We start from the raw sequence: 15,016 nt of genomic DNA on the forward strand, positions 1-15,016 counted from the left end.
TTTTATGAACAATTCAAGCTTTTATTTGTGAAGGTCAACCGGTGGCTACTTTTTGGTAGAGCAGAACACACATTTCGAGAAAATGTAAACTTGTCTTATTTTGCAGATTTTTTCTTTATTCTACGACACATATAGAACGAGTCATGCCATTCATGAAAGGATCTGCGCCTGTAAGGCGAACGAAGGCGTATTTAGAAGCTGGCAAATTGATATTCCACCCACGAATCAGAGTGATGACCATAAATTACAATCTTGACCAAAAAGCGAGTGACGGGGTATAGTGAGTATTGCTTTATTCTTACTGCCTTTTGCCCTAGTATGAAATTAGCCGCTGCCTATTCGACAGGAAAACCTGATCTTCCACGGTAACAGTGTTCCCAACACATTGTTTCCACCTCCAGTAGCAATAACCACAGGGAAGATAACTCTTGTTTCATGATTTCCAAAAAAAATTTGTCCACAAAAAAATTTAAATGCTCATGTTCACTTTTCAAACCTATCTTATCATGTTTCATTGAGGGTATTTAAAATACTGTATGATTTTCAAGACTTAAAATCTGCAGATTAGTAATTGTACACTATTTTCCAAAGTGAAAGTAATGCATTTAAATGGGGCTAAATATTCAGTCGTCTTTTTAGCTCACCTGTCACAAAGTGACAAGGTGAGCTTTTGTGATCGCGTGGCGTCCGTCGTCCGTCGCCTGTGCGTGCGTAAACTTTTGCTTGTGACCACTCTAGAGGTCACATTTTTCATGGGATCTTTATGAAAGTTGGTCAGAATGTTCATCTTGATGATATCTAGGTCAAGTTCGAAACTGGGTCACGTGCCATCAAAAACTAGGTCAGTAGGTCTAAAAATAGAAAAACCTTGTGACCTCTCTAGAGGCCATATTTTTCATGAGATCTTCATGAAAATTGGTCAGAATGATCACCTTGATGATATCTAGGTCAAGTTCGAAACTGGGTCACGTGGGGTCAAAAACTAGGTCAGTAGGTCTAAAAATAGAAAAACCTTGTGACCTCTCTAGAGGCCATATTTCTCAATGGATCTTCATGAAAATTAGTCAGAATGTTCATCTTGATGATATCTAGGTCAAGTTCGAAACTGGGTCAACTGCGGTCAAAAACTAGGTCAGTAGGTCTAAAAATAGAAAAACCTTGTGACCTCTCTAGAGGCCATATTTCTCAATGGATCTTCATGAAAATTGGTGAGAATGTTCACCTTGATGATATCTAGGTTATGTTTGAAACTGGGTTACGTGCGGTCAAAAACTAGGTCAGTAGGTCGAAAAATAGAAAAACCTTGTGACGTCTCTAGAGGCCATGTTTCTCAATGGATCTTCATGAAAATTGATCAGAATGTTCCTCTTGATGATATCTAGGCCAAGTTCGAAACTGGGTCACGTGCGGTCAAAAACTAGGTCAGTAGGTCGAAAAATAGAAAAACCTTGTGACCTCTCTAGTGGCCATATTTTTCATGAGATCTTCATGAAAATTGGTAAGAATGTTCACCTTGATGATATCTAGGTCAGATTCAGAAGTGGGTCACGTGCCTTCAAAAACTAGGTCAATAGGTCAAATAATAGAAATAACGACGTCGTACTCAGTTCAACACTGGGTCAAGAATTTTTTATCTTGATGATATCTAGGTCACATGTGCTCAAAAACTAGGTCACTATGTCAAATAATAGAAATAACGACGTCGTACTCAGTTCAACACTGGGTCATGTGGGGATAGGTGAGCGATTCAGGACCATCATGGTCCTCTTGTTTTATTGAATGGCTTCTTAATCTCTCTAAAGAAACTTAAGAAATATTCCTTTATAGTGGATGAATAAGTCATAATATTAGAAAAGCAAAGCCTCTGAGCAAGCGTAGCTTAAACGACAAACTATTCACTGCTCAAAATAATTCGCGAGAACCTATTCACTTGATTCTTGAAAAGAAACAAAAATTTAGTGTCATCATACCTGTAACAGCGAATATCATACATTGTAAATTTATGGAAAGCCAGTGTCAAGGTGACGTCATTACCTGTTTGCTGCGTTCATGTGACTTTATGCTTATTAATGACATTTTATCCCATTTTCTGGCCAATGCTTGATCTTTTAAAAGAAAATAATATTTTTTTCTACCAACTGGAAATCTTTCTTGCATTATTTTTGAGTGATGGATAATATTCAGCAATCAAACGAAGTTTTGTATTCACTGCAAACAAAGCATTTCCTGTGAGCACGTGTCCACTAGGGACGTGCTTTTGGTAAATTAAAGGAAAATTGAAATTATTTCCATAACAAACCTTTTTAAGAATAAAGACACCTAAATGAAATATAAAGATTGTAACTCAGATATGATATTTAAAAAAAACAAACAATTTTTTCCCGACTTTGGCGGAAGTAGAAAAAAATGGCGACGCCCTGACGTCGACGCAAATTTTTCAAATACACCACTTTGACTCATTCGGCACACCTTTGTTATATTTGCCTACACATTGCCGTAAGGCAAGCTACGCGCTCGCTATTCAAATAAATCAAATACATGTAGCAGAAAAAAATGCAATTAACTACGACACTCTTGCACAAAAAACCTGAAAAAGTTGTTACGTGTCAAAATCTAGGACATAACACCACATAAAACTTTATCAGTAATATTTACATTAAAAAACGAAATTGATTTGTTTGAATTTGCAGACAACCAAACCGGAGGTCATAATAAAAAGTCGATAAAACCCAGATGTTTGAAAATGTTTCATTTAAGATCATTCTATGTTCGTACAATTGATATGTGGAACAGTTTGCCTGACAATATCAACAGTGCTACAAATGTATTACAGTTCAAAACACGGTTGGATAGACAACATAGTGATACTAGCTTTGATACCAGTAATATATATTACAGGGATATAAACTAGCTATTTTTATTTAGGGGATCAGACTGTCAAAAATGAATGTTTAACACTAGGTCTGTGGGCATTTTCTCCAACAATTTAGGGGCCCAGCCCAAAATCTAGGGGCCATAGGCTACTGGGCACCTGCTAATTTATATCCCTGTACTAATCAACCATCATTATGACTCTATTGTTTTACAACCATTTTACACCAGAAGTGTACTAGTAAATGGGTAGAATACATTAATAGACGTAGAAGACGAGTACCAGAACTCAAGAGGATTCTACAAGACCAATACAAGTTCCAGTACAAGCTAATCCAACTATTTGTACGGCGGTCGCGATATTGTGATAATTTTGTCACTGGTCAATACCTCTCCTACAAACAAAACTGGGGGGGGGGGGGGGGGGGGGGGGGGGAAACATGAAATGTGGGGGTGACAAAATTAAAGTGCTCCAAACAGGTCAGATATTGTTCACTGCGCCATTTTATTGCAGACAAAGTGACATCAAAATCGTGTGGTTTACTGGGTACCGTGCAAGTGAATAATTTCTGTACATCAGTACAGATACCGCATTATCAAGCTTTAGTACCGGTCCACTATGTCACGCATACGGGTTTCAAAAATGAATCGAAAAAGAAAGTATATTAAAACTGTCAATACGCATCAGAATTTAATAAATATTTTAATTAGTGACCACAACAAAGGTACATGACTGCTATAAGGAAAATTGAATAAGGACAATGATGTCTTTTTTATTTTTCTATGCGTGATTTCACCCTGGAAAGACTTTTTCATTGCGTTAAATGTGAAATCTGTGCGTGAAACTCGTACATATTTACGTGAATGGGAACACTGGGTAATTTTGGCTACACCACATTCATACATTGTTCTTTCCAATATGTTTGGTGAGCATCATTCACCATGTCACCAGATGTCTTTTGCTCTTGGCTGGCATCACATTCATGAAATTTAGGAAAAAAGAAAAATATTTCAAAATATAAGTTAACTCAAATATATAATATGAAATAAGGTAAAGCCTCAAAGCAAGCTCAAAGAAATCAGGCTTAACTTTCAAAACATATTTCAAAGAAACTAACTGCTACTTAAAAAAGTGAAAATCTGTGAGAACCTATTCATTTGAAAACAGCCAGTTTACATTTAGTGTCATCACACCTGTTACAGTGAATATCATACTTTGCAAATTTTCCAGGAAGCTGGTGTCATGTCAACGTCATTCCCTATTCACTGAGTTTTCTTTAATACTGCCTTTAGGAATATTAATGACAATATTTTCCAATGTCTTTCCAATATTTGAAAAGTATATAGTCATTTTTTGAACTACATGGAAACCTTGCATATTAGCTCGGTATCTGAGCAAAGAGGAAAAAAATCCCTGATGTAATTTGTAAACTTTATTTTAGGGGATAACTGCATGATCCTTTAAACAGCCTTTGTTATAGAAGATGAAAGCCTGGTTCAGCAAGGAATCAACACTTTGCTGAAAGAAGGCTGTTTGTAGAACAAAATACCAAGACAGGCCTTTTTCCATCAATTTGGGAATGCCACCGACACCGGTGGAATTGGGAAAATGCTCTCGGAAATTGTCTTAATTGGGACAATTTGCAAATTACCAAAATCTACATAAATGTGTTTTTGTGTGAAATATTAATGCATAATATTTCAGTAATTGTTCAACAGTATTATAATTTACCTAAATATACATACAAATAAGCAAAACTATCTTAAAACAGCAAAAACCCTAAAAGGTATAATCATTTGGGAATTTTAAATTCAACTTTGGGGAAAAAAAACATACTTTTTTGAATTGGGATTACCTCCTTTTACTGGAAGTAGATTTATAGGGGAAAAAAGCCCTGCAAAATGTGAAGTTAGTTGAATGACTGCTTAAGGCAAGTGTCTGTTCAATACAGGTGGTCACTAAGGCAGGTTCAGTGTGTACATAGATAGATGTAATCATATCATAAAGTTTCCTTTTCCCGTTTTCAGCAATTTTCTTTTCTGGCATCTGCCACAGATCAAGTACAAAAATCGACACCTGCAATTGCTGAAGTTCAAAAATATGACACCTACTCCATGTATTCAGTTGTTTTTTGGTAAGTTCTTTTCCTTATTGTACTTATATTTCAAGCTAAGGAAATAACAAAGTTTCCAAGAAAAAGTGAACCAATATAGTTCTAGTTGGTACTCCTGAACAATCTAGTAAGATTATGACTGGGTGGTGCTTGCCAGAGAAATGATGTTAATCTAGGTAAGGTGCAAAGGTTAAAAGATAAAGATAAAAATAGAGTGCAAAGGTTAAAAATAAAAACAGTAAGTTATGAGCTAAGAAATGACCGTCACCAGCCTCTGGGTAAACTAAGATAATGAGGCTGGAACTAGACTGAACATATACAAGAGGACAGTATACAATGTACACGTATTAATAATTTAATTTATACCAGAATTTCTGTTGTTCTCTTTTTCGTCTACTTGTTGCACGTGCTGCCAAAGCAGGATCACTTGTCAAATAGTTGATTCAAACATGTGTGTACTTTTTGAGGACTTTGGGAATTGATACTAACAGTGGTGTCCTGACATGAGGACAGTAGATTTTCAGACAGTAAATCCTGAAAGCTGGCAGGTCCCCTGGACCACCTACAGAGATTGTCAGTCTTCTTTTAAGTAGCCTTCATAAGATATGATAGTTTAAGAGCTGAATTTTTCCATGAAGGAAGTTCTTAATTACAGTATGAAAATGTAGTATTATGAAAGATACATCAGTATTACTTGTAAGTGAAAACTTAAAAAAGTAACTGAGAACTTTGAAAATCTTCTTATCAGAAACTTCTTGCCCTGATTCAAAATAATTTTACAGAAAATCTTCCTGTCTAAAACTGTAATGCTCTTGAGCTTAGATATTGGCATGTAAAATTGCATAGTGGTCTACTACCAAGGTCTTTATTTCATGCCTCGGGGGTCAAAATTATGTAGACTTATATAAGAAAAACATTTTCTTAGCAGTTTTTTAAGTTTCTGTATGTACCAGTAAACTAGTATGATTTTGCATCAAAGGAGAGGAAAGTCGAATGACTTTCTTGTATAATCATGTTTCTTTATGTATCCATTTGTATCTTACATTTTAAGACACATAGAACATCTTTATGTTATTGCAGCTGATCGAGAAACACAAGTCATTGATGTTTATGGTCGGACACGGAATGAAATTCATGAGCATTTGTTTGAGACATTTTGTGAACCTTTGTAAGTAAAAAGACAAACAATCAAAACTGTGCAAGTAATTCATTTAGTTTCTATGGTTTGAGTGGTTGTAATAATGGATATCTCGAGCATTTTCCTTATCCAGTTGTGACCTTGGGCAATTAGTGCTTTTCCGTAATGGATATTAGGTCGTTGTGATAAAGTCGTCCTTCATTAGTTAACTTTTACCTCTGCTAAATTTCTAAAATGGACTGGTCCATCTTTCAATTTGGGCAGTACCATTTACTATTTGAAGGGGTGTTTACTGAAAATTTACTGACTGAATAGCGAACAGTGCAGACCATGATCAGACTGCACAGATGTGCAGGCTGATCTTGGTCTGCACTGGTTGCAAAGGCAGAATCGCTGCCAGCAGGCTAAAGGTTAATGTTTTGATCGCTGTTCTTACTAAATACATTTGACTTGGACTTAACTATAGTGCAATAAAATCACCAACATTGAAGTCATTAAACGTTATATTGATAGCTCGTGCTTCCTCAGTTGTGCCCTGTTTCAGTATTAAGCATCAAAATAGTTGAGCACACTGTCTCCTGTGACAGCCCTTGTTTGACCATATGATCCCTCTTTGATTTTTGTATACTCTCAAAAAAAACTATTTAAATTTCATTGTAATATCTGTGATATTTATAGGTTATTAGCTTTGTTTCGGGAAATATGCACTCGTTCTTCAGCGGAAATATTGCGCGACTTTAGGAGCGCAATATTCTTCCGCTGAAGAACGAATGCGTATTTCCCGATGCAAAGATAATAACCTTTTTATTACGTACGCATCTACACGTATAAATATTATGTAAATGTCATGAAAATGTTCAATAGCCTGAGTAGGATTGACAATTCTGAACTAAACAGAAAGAAATAGTGCAACTACACACACTGAATTACGTCACGCACCAGATATGAAATTCAGGCGTCAATAGAAAAATATTGACGTTTCCGGTACCAGTATAACTTAACGGGGAATAGAAAGGAGTATGTAATAAGATAGTATATTGTACAATGCTGAAATCTTTCTTTTCTGCAGAAAAACACAGAGCAAGGAAAAGTGGAATCCAGCTAATTTTGGATATGGTTGTAGACACTGGTGTATGTGCGAGGTACCAGGTCAGGTCCCATGTCCAGGCTTTGTACCATTACCAAAAGAAATGACAGGAAAATACATTAGACAAAAGGCTTTAGAGGAACAGGAGTCATAGCACGAGTTATTTTTTTAATGTAAAGAATTTCCAGAGTGTTAAATATACAGCTACTATATATATACCGGTAGTCTTGTTTCCTAAAGTGTTCAGTGTTGGGAAATGGTTAACAACTTTTAAAAGATGTGATAAAAGATATGCCAGTGATCATATAAGAAACAAGAAAATATGTAGTTCCAGTATAACTACATCTATGTTTGCTCCAGGAGCGTATTGAAACCCAAATTGGTGTTAAGAAAAACTTTTGGGGAAATTGATGTTGCAGTTTTATGCAGGAATTTTTTTTTTCCCAAAAATGTTGAAAGAAGTTCCTCACTTCTTTGTTGAAACTTTGCATCTCAAATTCCAAGTGAATTGGTTGTTTTACATGACTTAGAAATTATATTTGTGCGTTTGTTTATTTGGGACAAGACTTGAAAAATTCTCAAAGATAGCCGGAATTTCAAGATTAGCAAGTTCTATTTCCTGAATTTCAGCTTTATTTGTTTAAGAAATAAATTGTACAGATATACGTTCACCAAGATACAGTAGGTTTTGTAAACATAGAATTTACAGAATTAAATTATTGTTTTAATAGAAATAAGTTTTGAAGTGTAAATATATGACATTTAAGTCCAGAACTAAGAAAGGATCAGGACTGTTTTGTTGTCCAATTGTCAAATTAGTGTGACAAAATCACTTTAAGAAATAGCGTTTTAACTTGGAACGATAAAGAACAAACTCCCTCAAATGCTGTAAGAATTTATAATCTTGATACAAAGCTACAACATGATGCTACAAACCAAATATCCAAGCTCAGGCTACTGCAGTTTTAAGAAAAGATGTTTAAAGATTTTTTGTTCATGTATTTAAACTGATGTAATGCAGGTTTTCCCTGAAACAGAAAAGCTGGAACATTGGATATTTGATATGTAGCATCATTTGTTGCACCTGTAACAAACTAAAACAGACTTCAAAATCACTTGCCCCTCATCGATGTGGGTTCGAGCCTCACTTGGGGCGTTGAATTCTTCACGTGAGGAAGCCATCCAGCTGGCTTACGGAAGGTCGGTGGTTCTACCCAGGTGCCCGCTCATGATGAAATAATGCACGTAGGGGCACCTGGGGTCTTCCTCCACCATCAAAGCTGGAAAGTCGCCATATGACCTAAAATGTGTCGGTGCGACGTTAAACCCAAAACAAACAAAACAAACAAACAAACTAAAACAAATGATGAGTCTTGGTTGCTACAGAAATAACAAGATCAAAGACTGGTAAAGCTAGAAGAATGTCAGGTCCCCATTGGCCTTTTGTTTTAACGTTTGACCACTACGTCAAAAAATGTAACATTATAGCCTAAATTTAGCATTTTTTAAAGTCTCAAAAAAGTATTTTAGTAAATCTTGCAGCTTGTCTAATTATAAACAGCAAAGCATGCTGTCCTTGAAAGAGTTTTGTAGATACTACATGTTAATCAATGTAGTGACAACTATGATAAACATTTTTATGCCCCCCTTCGAAGAAGGAGGGGTATATTGTTTTGCAGATGTCTGTCGGTCGGTAGGTCGGTCGGTCGGTTGGTCGGAATGTAAACCAATCCGTTTCCGGATGATAACTCAAGAGCGCTTGGGCCTAGGATCATGAAAGTTGATAGGGAGGTTGGTCATGACCAGCAGATGACCCCTATTGATTTTGAGGTCTGTATGTCAAAGGTCAGGGTCACAGTGACCCTGAATAGAAAAACGGTTTCCGGATGATAACTCAAGAACACTTGGGCCTAGGATCATGGAAGTTGATGGGGAGATTGGTCATGACAAGCAGATGACCCCTATTGATTTTGAGGTCAGTATGTTGAAGGTCAAGGTCACAGTGACCCTGAACAGTGAAACGGTTTCCGGATGATAACTCAAGAACGCTTAGGCCTAGGGTCACGAAAATTGATAGGGAGATTGGTCATGACCAGCAGATGACCCCTATTGATTTTGAGGTCAGTATGTCAAAGGTCAAGGTCACAGTGACCAAGAACAGTAAAATGGTTTCCGGGCAATAAATCAAGAACGCTTGGGGCTAGTGTCTGGAAAATTGATAGTTAGGTTGGCCATGACCAGCAGATGACCCCTATTGATTTTGAGGTCATTAGGTCAAAGGTCAATGTCACATTGGCCTGGAACAGTTGAACAGTTTCTGATCTTCTTGTCCAAAACCATAGGGCCTAGGGCTTTGATATTTGGTATGTAGCAAAATCTAGTGGTCCACTACCAAGATTGTTCAGATTATTTCCCTGGGGTCAAATATGGCCCCACCCCTGGGGTCACATGGTTTATATAGACTTATATAGGAAATTGTTTTGAAAAACCTCTTGTCCATAACCACAGGGCCTAGGGTTTGATATTTTGTATTTGACATCATCTAGTAGTCCTCTACTAAGATTGTTCAAATTATTCTCCTAGGGTAAAATATGGCTCCGCCCTGGGGGTCACATGGTTTACATAGACTTATATAAGGAAAAACTTTGAAAATCTTCTTGTCCAAACCAATAACAAGGTCAAAGTTTGTTTCAGCACACAAACCTATGCATGTGGTCCAAATCTGAAGGCTGTAGCTACAGAAATGTGAAAGTAGGTCACTAAGTCAAGATCAAGGTCAACTCATGTCAAGGTTCATCTTGCCACTCAAAACTATACATGTGGTCCAAATTTCAATGATGTAAGTTATGGACATGAAGATTCTGTTTTTCCCTATATAAGTCTATATGAACCATGGCCCCGTCCCAGGGGTCACATGGTTCATATAGACTTGTATAGGGAAAAACCATTTCTGAAGCTACAGGCTTCAAATTTGGACCGCATGCATATTTTTGTGTTCTGAATTGAAATTTGATATTGATTTTTACCTATTACCTACTTTCACATTTCTCAAGCTACAGCCTCCAAATTTGAAGCGCTTGCATAGTTCTGTCTACCGAAATGAACTTTGACCTTGAAATTGATCTAGACAGTGTAGCACCTTTAAAATCTCACCATTTGCAAAGAAATATTGCAAATCTTCATTTTTATGCATTTGCAACAATATACAAGTGCTGAAATTTCAAATAACTTGGTTAAACATCGTTTTCAGACATTTTGAAAATTGTTTATTTTATTTCTTTACAAATGGAATTCTTTTTAAAAGGGGGACAACTTCTTGAAAATATTTAATGTTCAGGACAGAACGGGACAATACGTTTAAACACGTATTGGACAGAGATTGTTGCTAAACATGTTGTTCGTTTACCAATAATTAAACGTTCAATATACGGTTCTTTATATCTTTTTATGCCCCCGAAGGGAGGCATATAGTTTTTGAACCGTCTGTCAGTCTGTCGGTCTGTCCGCAATTTTCGTGTCCGGTCCATATCTTTGTCATCGATGGATGGATTTTCAAATAACTTGGCATGAATGTGTACCACAGTAAGACGACGTGCAGTGCGCAAGACCCAGGTCCGTAGCTCAAAGGTCAAGGTCACACTTAGACGTTAAAGGATAGTGCATTGATGGGCATGTCCGGTCCATATCTTTGTCATCGATGGATGGATTTTCAAATAACTTGGCATAAATGTGTACCACAGTAAGACGACATGTCATGCGCAAGACCCAGGTTCGTAGCTCAGAGGTCAAGGTCACACTTAGATGTTAAAGGATAGTGCATTGATGGGCGTGTCTGGTCCATATCTTTGTCATCGATGGATGGATTTTCAAATAACTTGGCATGAATGTGTACCACAGTAAGACGACGTGTCACATGCAAGACCCAGGTCCGTAGCTCAAAGGTCAAGGTCACACTTAGACGTTAAAGATCATTTTTCATGATAGTGCATTGATAGGCATGTCCGGTCCATATCTTTGTCATTCATGCATGGATTTTAAAATAACTATGCATGAATGTGTGACACAGTAAGACGATGTGTCGCGCGCAAGACCCAGCTTCGTAGGTCAAAGGTCTAAACTCTAACATCAGCCATAACATTCATTCAAAGTGCCATTGGGGCATTGTTTTATCCATGAACAGTCTTGTTTAGTAATATCAGCTTGTCTGTTATCAACGAAAGTCATTGTGCTCATTTGTTAATGACTAACTGTGAATAATGCATATTACGGACAATAGAAAAGTTTAGCTCCCTATTAAAAATATATGTTAGAGATTTGTCGTTGAGTCACTTATTTGAAGCTTAACCAATCTTTCGAGAAATAAGTAGCGCTTCCTAGACTCACTCAATGGCGTCGGCGTCTGCGTCATACCGCATGGTACCTATGTATTTTAGGTACCATCCAAGTTAGGCAAGTCCTTTTGAAGATAAAAGCGTTTGATATAACTTCAACACTTGGGTCCTAGCCATGTCAAGTTATAGGCAAGATGTCATAACATGCCCAGATTTTGATAGATTTAGGCCCTTTTGGACTAGAAATCTGGTAAGTTTTCATAACATCAATTGAACCTTCTTGGAGATAAAGCTTGAAACTTGTCAACACTGTTGTACCTCCATGTCCAGTGTAGGCAAGGTACATAACTCTACAAGACAGTTTGGTTGAATTATGACCCTTTATGACTAGAAATTGTAGTTAGTTTTTCGACCAGTCTACATTTTTGACATAAAGTCATTTTGAGATACAGCTTTGAAACTTTCTATCTTTTTCCAAAACCATAGGCAGTTGTATGGCAGAGCAGAAACTACTTCCATCAAGCATTTTGGCGATATTTGGCCCGTTCATATGACACTCCTGGGTAATTTTTTACAGTTTATATTTGTGTAAATGTTTGAAAATGCTTGCAAAAACTTTTATATTTGTTTCAGTATTAAAGTCTCTATCAATAGCATAGTGTTCAAACCTGTATCTCTATTGGTAATTATGGCCCTTTGACACTTGGAAATGGTTTCTGTTATCATAAGACCTTGTTTTGTCCAAGACTATTGACATAAAGTTTTTTAAACTTTGCATGTGTATCAATTGAAGTGTACTCGATTGAATAGGCATAGTAGTCAACAACTCTGACAACTATTTGCTATTATGGCCCTTCTATTGACTTGGTCAAATATTTAATGATTATTATACTGGAAATTTTTGTCAAAACTATCTAACTTGCTTTGAAACTTTGAACACTCGTCCCAGGTCACATGGATTCCATTAGGAAGTGTACATACGGCAAAACCATTTTGACTGAAGCTTAATGACCCGTATTTTGGATTTGGAAATTGAAGTTTAATATTTTTACTATACAAGTTCCAATTTTAAGCTAACATCAAACTTAACAATGCCTCATAGGTCTACACATTGCTATTATTGAATTGCAGACTAATTACAAAATCCACAATTATGGAAAATATTTGTTTAATCTCATTTTTTATTAGCTCAACGAATGTCAGGTGGATTTTACTTGTTAAACGCTCGTTTGTCGCGTTTCCGTTGTCCTGTCTGTGTCTTGTCTTCTACTGGCAACTTTAGCTTTGTATATAGGGTGAATTTTAATTAATCTTCATGAATATGGTCAGAATGGATAACCTTGATGAAATCTAGGCGCGATGTTCAAAATGGTCATTCGTGTCAAAAACTGTCAAAGTCAAATCAAAGATAAAACTTGTATCTTAGCCCCGAAGAGGCTGTAGTTTTATTTCATTTTCTTCATGAATTTTGTGTCGATATATCTTTATGATGATATCAATAAGGCCGAGTTCGAATAATGGACACTCGTGCCAAAAACCTAGGTCCTAGTCAAAGTCAAGAAACAACCTTGGTATGCGATTGAGGCGGTATTCGTTCAATTAATCTTTTCATGAGGATGGATTGTCAGAATGATAACCTTGATAAATCTAAGCCAGTTCGAAAGGGCATTCGGCAAAACTAGGTCTACTAAGGTCAAGTCAATAGATAAACTGGATATCGATGAGGGGTTTGTTCATTCTTCTTTCCGATGATGATTTCAAATAACTTGATGAAATTAGTCCAGTTAAAAGGTCACTGGTCAAGACAGGTCCTAGGTCAAAGTCAAGGTACACTTGACGTATCAAGAGCTATTTTTCATGATTTCATGATAGATGGTCCAATGTTGTCCATGCATGGATTTAAATCTAGCATTCGAATGGTGCATCATGTTCGTGGTCAAACAACTCGAGTCACAAGGTCAAATCAACAAAAACCTTTGTAATGCATAGGGCGGTATTTATTCATTGATCTTCATGAATATTTGGTTCACGAATGATTCTTGATGTAAATTTAGACCAAGTCGAAAATAGTATTCGGGTCAAAAAAAGGTCACAGTCCAAATTCAAAAAAAAGCTTTTCGTATGCATAGTCCTGTATTTTTCAACTGACTTTCAAGAATTTAGCAGCATATTACCTTGATAAATCTAGGCCGTGTTCGTAAATGGTGTCTACTCAGGTCAAAAACAGTCACTTAGATCAAAGCTTGAAAACAACATTGTGTTCATCAATAGTCAGATGTATTTTCAATCTGATCTGTCATAGCAATTTGTCAGAATGATGCCCTTGATTAGAAATCTGGTAGTTTTAACATATGGTTGACATCTGAGGTTGAAATTCAAAACTTGGGTCCACTAGTCAATGTAAAGGAAAATCTTGATCATAGAACATTTTTTTCAATTGATTGCTTTTATTGAAATTTGGTAGGTTGATTCGCCTTAATTTTGAAATCTGAGTCAAATTTGAATATGTCATACTGTTAGCGTCACAATGTCACTTGTAGGCAAGATACAAGAAAAAACTTTGTAATTGGCTTGATAGAGCTGGTAATTTTTCAGTTGATCTTATGAATTTTGTGTAAGATTGATATGCTTTGAATTATAATCTAGGTTCGAGTTTGAACAGGGTCATATAATAGGTCAAAAAACTTGTCATCTTTTCTGAATTAATGGCCTGTTTTGCAATGGCAATGTTTTTGTCAATTTAATGCATTTTGTCAGATATTTGTTGCTTTAAACTTACAGTTTTTAAACATTGATTTACCATCTGTAGGAAGGTATAACTGTGAGCAACTATTGGCCAATTGGCCCTCTTGTTTTTTTTGTCTGGAAATCTTTTGACCCCATTTTTCAATCAATTCTTCGAATAGTCGAGCGCGCTGTCATCCGACAGCTCTTGTTTTCTATTGGTCCGCCAAACGTATTTTGATAGATTGCCATTTGCAATTGTATCAAAGGGAAACAACTATTGTAAGCAGATGTACATAATGACTTTCATGTACATGTAACAGACATGATTAATATATAAAAGAATAATTACAAACCGTAAAACTAAGTTCTAACAATTGTTTGTAAGCAAACAACATATTTACCGCCATTGTAGTTACTATATCTCCCACCACACGGTGGTATGGGAGACATATTGATTTACTCCTCTCTGTGTGTGTCTGTCTGTCGCAAATCTTGTCCACACTCAAGTTGAACATTTCTCATCCGATCTTCACCAAACTTGAACAAAATGTGTTGGACCATAAGTCCTCGGCCAAGTTCGATAACTAGCCAAATCAGCCCAGGCACTTCGGAATTATGGCCCTTGAATTACCGAAAATCGGCCTTTTTTCTCTTGTCCGTGCTCTAAGTCAATTCAGTTCTCATCCGATCTTCACCAAACTTGAACCAAACGTTTTTGACCATAACACCTCGGCCAAGTTCGTTAACT

General features: G+C 36.5%; 1 protein-coding gene across 1 annotated transcript; it reads left to right on the forward strand.

Annotated features, from left to right (window-relative positions):
* The first annotated feature begins 23 nt into the window (after positions 1–23).
* Positions 24–7,947, forward strand: LOC123529863 (probable 28S ribosomal protein S25, mitochondrial). Its single transcript, XM_045310426.2, has 4 exons — positions 24–280; positions 4,900–5,006; positions 6,066–6,153; positions 7,193–7,947. The coding sequence occupies exons 1-4, from the start codon at positions 144–146 to the stop codon at positions 7,362–7,364; spliced, it is 504 nt and encodes a 167-aa protein (XP_045166361.2). The 5' UTR covers positions 24–143; the 3' UTR covers positions 7,365–7,947.
* The last annotated feature ends 7,069 nt before the right edge of the window (positions 7,948–15,016 follow it).

Source organism: Mercenaria mercenaria, chromosome 13, assembly GCF_021730395.1.
Source record: "Mercenaria mercenaria strain notata chromosome 13, MADL_Memer_1, whole genome shotgun sequence".
In the NCBI taxonomy this organism is placed as follows: Eukaryota; Metazoa; Mollusca; class Bivalvia; order Venerida; family Veneridae; genus Mercenaria; species Mercenaria mercenaria.